The sequence below is a fragment of the Nothoprocta perdicaria genome, unplaced genomic scaffold (genome assembly GCF_003342845.1).
Source record: "Nothoprocta perdicaria isolate Ctin4 unplaced genomic scaffold, notPer1 scaffold_96, whole genome shotgun sequence".
Taxonomy (NCBI): Eukaryota; Metazoa; Chordata; class Aves; order Tinamiformes; family Tinamidae; genus Nothoprocta; species Nothoprocta perdicaria.
In genome coordinates this window covers 2,530,903-2,543,616 of record NW_020456265.1, presented here as the reverse complement: position 1 = coordinate 2,543,616, position 12,714 = coordinate 2,530,903, and the positions used below count along the sequence as shown (strand labels likewise).

At 39.0% G+C, this 12,714-nt stretch overlaps 1 protein-coding gene across 1 annotated transcript; it reads right to left on the bottom strand.

Annotated features, from left to right (window-relative positions):
* Positions 1–344: 344 nt before the first annotated feature.
* FAM3B (family with sequence similarity 3 member B) lies at positions 345–12,407 on the bottom strand. The gene is made up of 8 exons (XM_026053033.1): positions 12,360–12,407; positions 7,998–8,141; positions 6,972–7,095; positions 5,585–5,643; positions 3,336–3,386; positions 2,435–2,522; positions 1,556–1,688; positions 345–646 (listed from the first exon to the last, which is right to left on the bottom strand). Exons 1-8 carry the CDS (start codon positions 12,376–12,378, stop codon positions 560–562), a joined length of 705 nt encoding a protein of 234 aa, XP_025908818.1. The 5' UTR covers positions 12,379–12,407; the 3' UTR covers positions 345–559.
* Between the last annotated feature and the right edge of the window lie 307 nt (positions 12,408–12,714).

The window sequence follows — 12,714 nt, the reverse complement described above, 5'->3', positions numbered from 1 at the left end:
AATTAAAAAGAAAGATGTAGATGTTCAGCACAGATTTGGTAAACAAATTCAAATAACTTGTTTTTTGGATGTTAACATTATTCCATGTTACATCACCAGGAAATGAGCTCAACTAAAATAACAGAAACTTCTTTTCTGAAGACATGTRGAATGCCTAATACAACAACAACAAAATAATTTATTGCTAGTGATTGTATATTACAATTTAAATATTTTCATATTTCCGTATCAGTCTTTAAAGACAACCAGAAGACAAACAGTACAAACAAGCAAACAACAAAAATTAGAATTACTAATGACCCTATTATAATCATTTTCAATAAACCTAGTGTTTTAGACTGATCTCCTGAATGCTGGAATTCCAAAATGGAATATTGCCACAAAATATCTATTTGTTTTTAGATCAGAGTAAAACCTGTGAAGAAAGAATGCTTAAAAACAGTACATAYGACTTATTTTACAATTACTGTTAAGACGCTTATAGGTTTCAGGAGGCAACCTACTAGCATCATATGTATAAAAATACAAAACTGCCTTTATAACTAAGGTATTCRTTTGTTCAGATCAGGTTTCTTGGGATACAGCCTTCTATCTGGATTTCAGCTGGCCAGCCACCGTACCTGTTATTCTTGTCAGAGTGGTTTATCTATTAAAAAAAAAAAAGGAAGAAAAAAAGTATTTTTTAACCTTTTACAAGCTGATTTGTAACACCTCATTTAGCAGAAAGGGGAAAACAGAGTAAGACTGGGAATCTACAAGTTATGTTGGTCATCTTGCTTGTCGTAACAGGAGAAAAATTCTTTCTTATGTACAATGATATATTTATTTTCCAGGTGGATGTTGTAATATAGACTAAATGAAAAACTTGTTTTTCTCCCTGTGGAAGCTCTATGATGCTAAGAGGATCGCAACAATATTCTAGGGTAAATTAGCTATGGAAATTTAACATGTCTTTGAAGAGACTCAGTATCATAAAGGGAACAGAATTCTGAGTTGGGTCTTTTCTGCTTTTCTCTGTGATGCAGAAAAGGCAGTTGTGAGCTTACAGCAAGCAGATAAAACAAAGCCACAGATAAAATCAGAAATATGATATAAAAAGGGCATCTTACTCATGGAGCTTGAAGAGAAGTTATTCGTAACAGCTCTGTGATAAAAGCATCACTTTGCTTGCATAGCCAATATGAAACAGKCCAATTTTCAGACAAAACAGCCTTGAAATTGTGTAACTCCTTGGAACTGTTCTTTTGGAAGAAAATGTAAGCCTCTGGACAGCACGTCAGGCTGCAAATTTCAAAACTGAGATTCTCTGGAATAACTGATCACTTCTGTAAATATGTTGGAGAAGGACAAAGCAGTCACTAAAGGATTTAGTGCCATTGTGGTAAAAGCTGTCCCAAATCCAAATTAAGTAGGGGAATACATTAGAGAACTTGTTTTGTACAACTGGGACTTACGAAACAGACTGCAGTTATTGTAGTTGCACTAATAAATCTGTACCTGAAAGACATACCTGAAAAAAAACCCAAATATAAAGTGAAAATATATTGAACTTGACCTTTTCTTTTTGGATATTATCTGGCAGCTTGAAGCCTTTGGCAGCTACAAAGGCCCAGCTTGACCTAAACTTCATATTCTTTATTTCTTTACTTCCCAGCTTTTCTACTACTTGTTTGGCATCATTCTTCAACCTAGGAAAATTTAGCACAAAGAAAATTGTTAAAAATGCATGACATCATTTAAAAAAGCTGAAAAAGAAGACAATTCATGGTTTACATAGTAGGTCAGCAGAAACAGCGAGAAGTCTAAAACTCCCACTATCTTGAAAGCTTAGTAGAATACATGAAATTCTAAAAGCAAAATCTTTCTTTCTTCCTCTGCAAATTCCTGGTTTTAATAGAATCTGTTTGTAATAGTATAACAGAAACAAAAAGGTATCTCAAATACTATTTGATATTTCATCTCAACAAGGATTAAAGCATGAAATTTTTATTACCAGCCAAATGAATTAAGATTTTGCCTGCATAATCATGAACCCGTACCATGACCATGAATTATTTTATCATGAATTCAAACTGAAAAACCCTAAAATCTGACAGCACTAAAAGAATCAGGTGAAGATGTGCAGAGGAATGTAAACTAAGTATGTTTTACTTGGAGCTGCAGACCCCATCTGAATAGAGAGTTGCAACCCAGAGGTAGTATCAAAGGCTTTTAAGAGGGTAAATAAGTGGATTTTAAACAAATACAAGACCATCTGTTCATCTTTGAAAGCTTCATAATATATGATATAGGCAAGCATGGGATGGGCCTGGATTCAAAACCTCTGAGAGACACCCCTACAGAAACAAAACTATTTGTTGCTGTACAGTATTTTGCAATTATGATTTTCAAGCTTTCCTTTGCTCTGTTCTTTAGTCTACCATGAATGACTTACCGGGTGCTTCCATCATCATGGGTCACCATGAAAAGCAGGGATCCCTGTGGTGCATTTTCAATGAAAGCCACCATCTCTGCAGAGTGGTCTGTAAAAGCAATACACAACTGATTGCTTGTGTCTCTCTGAGATACATACATAGCACACACCACSTACTTTCTCCTAGGTTCAACTTGTTCTCATGTTTTTGGCATTGTCTCTTGAAAATGACACGTATTTTTGATGACAGGCAGTGGGTTTTCAGCACTGGAAAGGTGCTGAAAGCTCCTGCCTCTCACTGAAGCCTATGGGAGCACAGATTGATGTGTAGTTCTCAGTATTAAACAAAAATATTTATTCTGAGCTTCTRAAAGAAAATCATTTAAGCTCAAGATTGTAAGTAGACTTCATATTGTAAGACTTCATATTGTATTGTAGACTTCATATTGTACTGTAAACTTACTTGTAAGTTTACTTCATATTACATTATACATGCAAACAAAGCAGGGAATAGACCAGRAGAAGTCCTTTCTCTTCTGTACCTTTATTTTTGTGAGTTTCTTGCTAACTAAGCTGGCCAATATGCCTGACTGCATGCCCATATTTATTAAGAGGGCAGCCTATCTAGAGCACTGAGCTATTGCTTTTCCAATTGCCAAACATATACAAGGCACAAGACTGAAATGATGGAGAACAGGTGACAATAAATGTGAACTAGCTCAAACGTCAGGATAAATACGGCTTTTCCGAGAGTTTGTCATCAAACCTGGCTACAGCATATTTTAGTAAAGACTAAAATGCTTTGTTTCTAGTAAATCCACTTTAAAAAGACAATCATTATCATTTGAAAGAAAAGGGTAATAATTTTAAAATAACTCTCTTTTGAACACTGAAATGTTAACAAATGATCTTTTTGACCTACCTCCATCCCACATGTCAAAAAAATTTGTTGCTACAACTTCTCCTGTTTTATCTGCATTAAAAAAAAAAGAATGCAAATGTAAGGCAAATATAAGGTAAAGTGATTAGATTTGATCAACATGCACAGCAGTTTCAGCTACAGCTAGGTATGTTCAATATTCAGTATTATTGTGCTTCATTTTTTGTTTCATTTGAACTTTGAAATTGGAAGGAATCCGTAATAATGGAAATTTAAGCTTTGCGCGATCACAGTCAGCTGAAAAAAATCTCTTCTTTTCAATATCCTAGGACAGACCTGAAAACTGTCAAATAAAATCAAATAAAATCAAATAAAGTCAAATAAAATGTGTAATTAATATATAAATTTTTCAACTAAATTCACTTGCCTCCCAGCACATTGAATCTGAGTCATCAAAYGTAATAAAAATATTTCTATTAATTTTAAGAATGAATTAAGATTATTGTGAACTTGTGTTTTTATATGTGCATGTACTATAGTGACCTATATTATGTCATAACTATAAATATGGGCTAATGGGTTAAGTTTGATACTATTTAAAGGGGTCTAAGACTATTCCATATAGTCCTTCAGATGTGCCAACTTTCATGTCATTTCCATCTCAGTGGACAGAAACTGGGCACTCTGGCCTCACTGCTAGACCACAAGTGGGTATGCAAACGTTTAGTCATTTCAGGACATTTTGGTCCATATTCATGGTTAATTATGCTGCTGAGAGACCAAACACTCTTCATTTTCATGAGACACATAGAATGGGAAGCACTTTACACATTTCTAAATCCATGCTAACTGAACTAGTTGATTTTGGTTATCGAAGACACATACCCTTGTATGTGAGATGTTTTTTTCCATTCAGAGTGCTATTGGCTCATCTCTAAAGAGAAGATGCAGCAATTCCTGTTCCCTTTATGGCTTATGCTCAATTGATACATGGCAAAATCATGGAGGAGAGTTCTTCCAAACACACACAGGAYTAAAAGCTGAGTTTATCAGGTTGATAAGGGGAAAAGGTGATAAATTCTGTAAGTGGTAAATCAATATTCTAGAGCTGGTCTTCTCAGCAAAGAAYAACAACAAAAAGACTGCAGTGAGGACAGCAGAAAAATATAATTATTTTTCTGTCTCTCTGAGATGTTAGTTTGGGCTTATTAATTATGTCTTCTTTCTTACAAAGGGCCTTGTTCATTCAGAGAAAAAAACGTTATCCTTATGGAATGACTGTGATGCTACAGGATATGTATTAAATACAGCTATTAGCTAGACTGATCTAATTAGGAGATATGCAGAAAATACTTGTAAGTGTAATTTGGTTGGAGATAACAAACAGATTTAGTGGCAGGTGAAGATTTAAGTTAGCTGAGATAYATCTCAGCTAACTATATGATGAAGAAAATGGTTGTTCAGCCTTTAAAAAATGTGACTACAACAATTTGATACAATACTTTTTTTCCCTCACTAATGTCAATATAAAACTAGTTCCCTACTCCTTTTTGATATCATCTTACTTAAACATTCAGGGTCACTATTTGTCCTCTTAGTTTACAGCTGTGTGCTAAAAACTCATTTTTAACTGTTTACCTCTTACAGACAGCATAGTTTTTACCACTCCTTATCAGAAATTTTAAAAGCATATAGTTCTTAACACATTCATCCCAAAAAAAAAGAAAAAGGGAGAGAGAGAGACAAAAATAAAAGATACATATACTTTGCTAGTATAATTTAATATGCTGGTATCATTAAAAGCATGTGAGATAAAGACACCAGAGCAAAAACATTGTGATCAAATCTGAAAGGACATGCACCTGAACTGCTTCTTTTTCCCTCCCCCCTCAGCATGTGTGCATTTATTCTTCTCAGGATCCATTATCAAATACACCTTTTTTTTTTTTACCAAGAACTGAGTCTGCAAATTGAGTCTTACTATTGGAGGCCTTGGTATTTCTCCCATGTTACTCAAAAAGTAGTTATATTTTTGTCTAATAAAATAGTATCACACATCCACATAAACATAGAGCACTTCTACTTACCTGTTATCTCTTTGCTTATACAGCTTTTGAGGAAATTTCGTTCATTTACAAGATTTTTTTCTTCCAAATACCACGTTATACTTAAGCTTAACAAAAATCTAAGTTTGTAACTATTTCCTTTTCATCCACACTAGCTAGTAAAAAAATGAACTTTAAAAAGGTGATTTCAGTATAAACATATCTAACATTTATTCTCTTACTTACAATTCACAATGGCAATGTTTATACCTCTTCCAACATTACCCTTTGCTTCACTTATGAGCCTGAAATTGAAATAAATAGAATCTCAGTAGGATTTACCCCTCCAGAAGGTCTCGTCCAAAAATTGTATTCATCTACGCTGAGTCACTTTCTGATGTTCCTGATTTTTACTTTTTTTCTTTCTCTCCAYTATTTAATTAAAGACCCTGTAAAGAGCTGTAGCTTTAAAATTTTGCACATTACGCCTATGAAACAGCTGAACTTGGAGGAAAGGAAACCAGTTTGGGAAGATACTTTGTACAAATGCAGCTAGAAGGACGAAATAGAAACCAGACCACAAAAGAAAACGCAGTTCTGAGGAAATATTTATGTGAAATGTATCTGCACAAAGATTGTTTCAGGATTTTGAAGCCATTCTACCTGCCAATTTGAGAACCACAAAGGAATAGGACTTACAGCAAGTGCTGCCCATTCAACTATCAGGGCTTTTGGCAGCTTTTCAAACTGGCTATCCCAAACCCGGACAATTAAGTTAACTCCATTTGAAACTAAGTGTAATGCAGTTTTTGTAGAGTAAATAACACGGRATTTTGTTATTTAAAAATGAAATAAACTTCAGAACAAATCTTAAAATGTTTATCTCCAGTGAAATACTAACAGTTAAAGATCTTTCAATCTCAGGTTAAAGGATTGAGAGGGCAATCTTCCAAGAATTCAGATTGCCACTATTCGGCAATAAACACATCAGAGCTAATAAATGAAGCTTAATCAAACAGTTTGGAAAAAGAACTATGGCAGGTAAACTGCCCAGAAACTATGTGCAGTTTAGTGCTGGTTAGAGGAAAACATGCCCTCCACTGGAATCAGCCTTAATGCTGTGATCTCTGTGACAACTCTGAGCTGTTTCAAATGGAGAACACACAAGGAGCAGTGAGAGAAAAAATTAAGAGGGCTTTAAGAAGTATATTTGTACATATATGTTCAAGCCTACTGCCTCTAAAGTTGTCTACCATTTCTTTTGAGTCTTTATTTTATGCCAGAGTTCCACAGTAATGGATTGTCTTGGTTTGAATCATTATCATATAGGCTGGAGAAAACTGTAAAGAAGCTGGACTCATGAAGCATGATGCAGAAAAGTTTGCACAAAACTTAAAAAAAAAAAAAAGTTAGAAATGAAAAGACAGTAATTCCGAATAAGACAGCATGGAAAACTCAAGAGGCTTCAGAATTAGGGCATGCTTAGTAGCACTGAAAGAAGTCACCAAGGGCTATCAATGGTAGCCTTTGTTTGCATATGCTTCTATCGAAGAATCCTTTTCCCCCAGCTATGAAACATCTTTCCTCATATTACAAAATGCTTGCTTAGATTTGCAGTTTGACTGGTACTTACAGCTCATCCTCAAAACAAATTTTCGCCAGCTTTTCCTTGCCCCCCCCACTAAGGACTCGATAGGCGTAGCTCCCGGGTGCGCAGGGAGACCAGTGGTCACACTTCTGCCTTTTGGGCGCTGGGGCTGAAACCACAGAAATAAAAAAAGGAAAAAGCAAAAAGAGGAGAATTTTTTTTTGAATGCTACAAAAGAAAAAAAAAATCTTTACAGAGAAAGAACCACTTAATGTCAACACACTAAGCTTAAACGTTTTAACAGTCAAATTCTGCCACTTTTCCAATATTTTAGTAACACTATTGCAAATCTGCATGGGCTTTAAGGTATCACTGACTTTCAAACTACTGCTGGGAACAAAAGGAAGATTATTTAGGTGAAAAAAAATGTCTCATATATTCTTGATTTGAGCCAGATCATGCTAAGTATTATTTAGCTTTTTTTCATATAACAGAAAACAAGGGCTATAAGGATGAAGAACTTCTACCAGTACAATCTTTTCCTTGCTTAGTAACTTAAAATTAATAGCTATTGTTCTAATGTTAAGTCCTGTTTCATATGAAAACATAGCAATAAAACGAGAAAAATGTATGCAAAGAAACTACCTAGTCAGATTAGAGGAAAAGAGTAACAATGAAAATTTCAGCACAAAGTTTGATTAGGGATCCAACAAAGCTACTCTAGTCATAAAATAATATTTATTACTAATTATATTATAATACATTAATATATACATATAAATATATATGTGTATATATATTTTCTATATACTAGAATCAAAGCTGCTTCTTTGAAGAACTATGCTTATATACAAGCATATAAGGTATTCTTATTTCTTATCAGTCACTTAAATTTATTTGCAAGCCTGCAAATACAAGCTGACATTTTGTTTCTTCAAAATAATGCCTAAGGGATAGTTCAGCTTTACACTAATTAATTAACTTTATTCAGCCAGCTAATTCTTAGGTGAACAGCACATCATTTGTTTGCTAAGTACATTACATGTAAACCTAGGAAAAAATATTATATACCCCTTATCACTGGTTTCTTTCCAATATCTTGAAGATTAGTGATAGATGCTGACAGAACCTCTTCAGATACAAGAGCACTGAGAAAGTATCCCAAGTACCAAGAAAACAATGTTGCCAACAGAAGTCCCGATAATTTCACAAAACCTGTTATGAAAAAGAATAGATTGCAAAGATATAAAGACTTTTGATAACAACACACAAGATCTTATATATTTTTCTGGCACTGTTACAGAACTAGTAATTTTATTTCTGATACAGTGGCTAAACGCAGCCTTTGGAGATGCTGCAATAGAGCATTTGTGGTGTTCTTCTTTCGGCCGTCTCTTTCATTTCTAAAACTTGATCTTCAAGCAAAAACACCCGACTTAATCCACCCTCGAATCACAACCGCAATGCCCCAAAGAAGCAAGAAGTTCAGTAAGATTTTGACTCTGAAAAATAAGTAACAGATACCTATAGAGGTGATTATCCAAGTAGTATGCAGTTATCATTGATATTGTGGAACAGGCCAACACCACAGGAATTGTTTAAAATCTCTACACTACACAGAGAGTACAGTGACCTCCCTTCACCCACTTGATGCCTTGGAAAAAAATACCTGAAGAAGGTCCAAATAATGCCACACACACAGTGAGCTCTGACTGCATTCAAATATGACTAGAGTGATTGCTCCCCCTTCTCTCAATTAGATCACAGTATCCATGGGCTTTATTACCAGTGCGACTACAGGCTGCAAAAAAWAACTAGGATTCACAATTTTCCTGACTGGAAAGACATAAAATAAATGTCCATATATATGTCCTCATTATCCATATATGTCCATATATGTCCTCATTATCAGAAATGCTGTCCTGCATTCGTGGTCTCACAGAAGTATGTTCCCTAATTTACCATGCTCAGCAATGAGGTATCATACTGCAGGTCAAAAGGCTGAYAGTTTAAGGTGATCAGATGGACACMTAACTCTGCACAGTTCATTTATTGAAGGATTATTTTGGTCAGTACATAAAAGCTGCCTTTTTGAAACAGGCARCAGACCAAAGTATGCAGGAAAACCCAGCTCTGTAATGAAACAGAATCACAGGATCTTTAAGGTTGGAAGGGACCCCTGGAGATCATTCAGTCCGCCCAGAGCACGGGGCACAGGGYGGCATCCAGGTGGGTGTGGAGCATCTCCAGAGAAGGAGACTCCACAGCCTCCCTGGGCAGCCTGTGCCAGGGCTCCRTCATCCTCACAGTGAAGAAGTTCTTCTTCACATGCAGATGGAACCTCCTGTGTTTCAACTTATTATCACTGGCCACCACCAAGAAGASTTTGACCCCATCCTCTTTACAACCTCTCATCATGTACTTACACATATCGATCAGATCCCCACTCAACCTTCTCTTCTCCAGAGAAAACAGGCCCAGCTCACTCAGTCTCTCCTCATAGCAGAGCTGCTCCAGTCCCTAATCATCTTTGTTGCCCTCTGCTGGGCCCTCTCTAGAAGCTCCACATCCCTCTTGTATGAGGGAGCACAGAACTGCATCCAGAACTGCACTTCAGGTTCAGCCTCACCAGAGCTGAGGAGAGGGGCAGGATCMCCTCCCTTGACCTGCTGGCAACACTCCTCCTGATGCAGCCAGGATCCCATTGGCCTTCTTGGCCACGAGGGCACTGCTGACTCATGGTTAACTTGGTGTCAACCAGGACTCACAGGTCCCTCTCTGCAGAGCTGCTTTCCAGCAGGTCGAGCCCTAATCTGTCCTGATGCCTGGGGTTATTCCTKCCCAGGTGCAGGACCCTGCACTTGTCCTTGTTGAACCTCATGGGTTTCCTCCATGCCCAACTCTCCAGCCTGTCCAGGTCCCTCTGAATGGCAGCACAGCCCTCTGTGGAGTGTTGGCCACTCCACCCAGCTTGGTATCATCCGCAAGCTTGCTCAGGGTGCCCTTATCCAAGTCACTGATGAACAGGTTGAACAGCACTGGCCCTAGTACTGATTCGGCACCATCCAACTAGACTCAGCACCAAACACGTCTTTGAACATGATGGCCATTAAAGCAAAAAWGGAGAATTTTGAGTTTCATAGTCCTGAAAATCAATTTTAATAATGTCCAAAAAAACTATGTTCACTTTGCCAACATTATGGTTACAAAATATTTTCTATTGTATAGCCTAAATCTTCCTCATAATTGCTTTCACCCCAGTMCTTGAACCTTGGTGAGGATAAGCACAGATCATTATGAACATGTGAGGTTCTTTTGTAAATTATCCTGATAATCCCTTTGCAGGATCCCCTGCACAAGATGTTGATCCCCTCCTTCTAAGATGTTCAGCTGAACTCCCAGTAAGTTCTCTATCATTATTCATAGCAATCCTGAAAGCACAGACTTATATGACTACAGGGAAGACACTGAGAAATGTGTTATATTTGCATCAGTGGATTAAGATTGGGAGGGTGAATGAATCAGAGATATAACAAATTTCTTCATAAGATTGAGAAGTTAATATAACAAATCAGATATGAAACAAATTCCCTAATTGTTATCTCAGTCTAAGAGAAATCTCTCTTATCCTCCCACTAGTAATAATACAAAACAACACCGAAATAATATTGAAAACCACCCCATCAACATCTRTGTTACATAGAGAATGTGAACATTGACAGAGTTTACACACCACAAAAAAAAGAAGGCATGACCGAAGTAGACAAAATTTACTTCCTTCTCTTTTGGAATATACTTAGATTTACATGTAAAATATTTAATTTRTGAAGGATAGCAAGTCACATTTTTTAAAGGCAAAAAACAATTTAATGAACACTTTTAAGAAGCCTATATAAAGATTTGAGCACTTTTATTTATATGGGGGAGTCGGGGCGGTTGGTAAAGCTCTACGAGCCCGTTCATTAATCCAGTTTTGTGTTTCATATTTTGTTGGTGGCTTTGCAACTTTATCTTTAAAACCATTTTAAATTGTTTTCATCAGAACTATGAAGAACTCTGTCGCAAACTGAGTTAGAGAGTGTGGTATACTGCCTAAGTAGAAGATAAAAATATGAAACATCTAACCTCAGTTATTGCATTCCTGTACTTTACTTAAATCACAAGCTTCTTGAATGTTTCCAAAACATGCCTTTTTTTTTTTTAATGTTGAAGGATTACATTTACTAATTCTCTGCACAATTTGTAGTTAGTCCTCCGAACTGCTGCAGAACATCTCTGCTGTTGACCAACCTCTGGTTTTGCCCTCGTGGCTTTGGCAGCCACGAGGGGACTGCATCGACGTTACCTATTTTTGAAGTTACCTGCTGGACCTTACAGATTTCCTCAAGTTACACACCCTGCACGTGTGTGCCCTTTTCTGGGCACCTGCATGAACATGCAGAAAAACCCTAGACATGAGTAGATGAACTGTAAGTTCAGACAACCTTAAAATAGTTAAAGAGAGCTCAAGATTTTTATATATAACACCCAGAATTGACAAAGTGCAAAGTGAGGTTCACATTTAAAAAAACAAACACGCCCTTCTGTCAGTTTTAGGGGCTGTGACCCTTCACTCCACCATCACATTTGGAAAAAATACCCAATTTGGGAACTGCATGCCCCAGAGAGCCTCCGATAGCCGGCAGGAACCTTCTTCATTTTGCCTTTTAAAGGTGGAGAAGTGCCASCAGCTCAGGGATTCTCAGCAGCAGTCCCAGTGTCTGACAGGAACAGGAGGATGAAAACATGGACAAGACACTCAAGAAAGCAAAGCTGAGGGAGAAGCTTGTGGATGGTCCCACCTTCCAGCTACTCCCGGATTTCCTCCCTCCCTTCGGTGCTTGCTTGTACCACAGCTGCCACTTAAGCATCCAAGTTAAGTGCATGGTTCTTTGGTGGTTAAGTGCTATAAAAATGCTCTTGCTGCCACACCTTGCTACTACGGACCCACCTGCGCAGGGCTTGGTGTCCACAGCAAAGAAAAAGAAATGAGAAAAAAAAATACCCAAGTTTAAATTCAGCCAGGCTAAAAATTTGGGCGGTGGTTGGTTTTAAGGAGTTGGCTGGGTCGCTGACTGAAAGAGAAAGGGAGGAAATTGAGCTTGGTGGCAAGGATGAAGGAGAGGAGAGGAGAGGAGAGGAGAGGAGAGGAGAGGAGAGGGGAGGGGAGGGAAGGGGAGGGGAGAGGCTCCTTGCTGTCACTCCGGTGTCCGAGCTGCGGGACGGGGGCGGCTGCGCTGCCCGCTCCGCCCTTGGCGCCGCCGAGCGGAGCGGCCGCCGCAGAGCCGAGGGCTCCGGGAGAGGTCGGGGGGTTGGGACCCCGCTCCGTCCCTCGCGCCGCCTCCTCCGCGCTCGTCGCGGGGAAGCGCCCGCCGCTCCGAGGCTGCTACTCACTGTGCCGGCTCAGCCACATGTTTCACCGTGTGGGGGGACGGGCTCTCGGCCGCCCTCCCCGCAGCCGCGCTCCTCCTCCTCCTCCTCTTCCTTCTCTCCGGGGCCGGCCCGAGCCCCCCTGCCCCCCCGCCACGTCCCCGTCCCCGCCTCGTCCCGCCGCCTCGCCCCGGAGCCACCTGGACAGCGCAGGGACACGTAGGGGGGGAGGCGGCCACATGCCCGCGCCGCCCCGCGGGGAGGGACGCGGGAGGCTTCCCTGGGGCTGGAGCCTGCCCTTCCCGCGGGGCGGGCGGTGGGGCTGGAGATCTCCGTTCCCGCGGGGCGGGCGGTGGGGCTGGGGTTGGGGCTCGCCCTT

What these genes read in the sequence shown, in the direction of transcription:
- FAM3B (XM_026053033.1), bottom strand. An exon ending in CATGATGATGGAAGCACCCG is followed by an intron (nt 1,689 to 2,434) that starts GTAAGTCATTCA and finishes AAATTTTCCTAG; the next exon opens with GTTGAAGAATGATGCCAAAC. An exon ending in ATAATATCCAAAAAGAAAAG is followed by an intron (nt 647 to 1,555) that starts GTCAAGTTCAAT and finishes TTTTTTTAATAG; the next exon opens with ATAAACCACTCTGACAAGAA.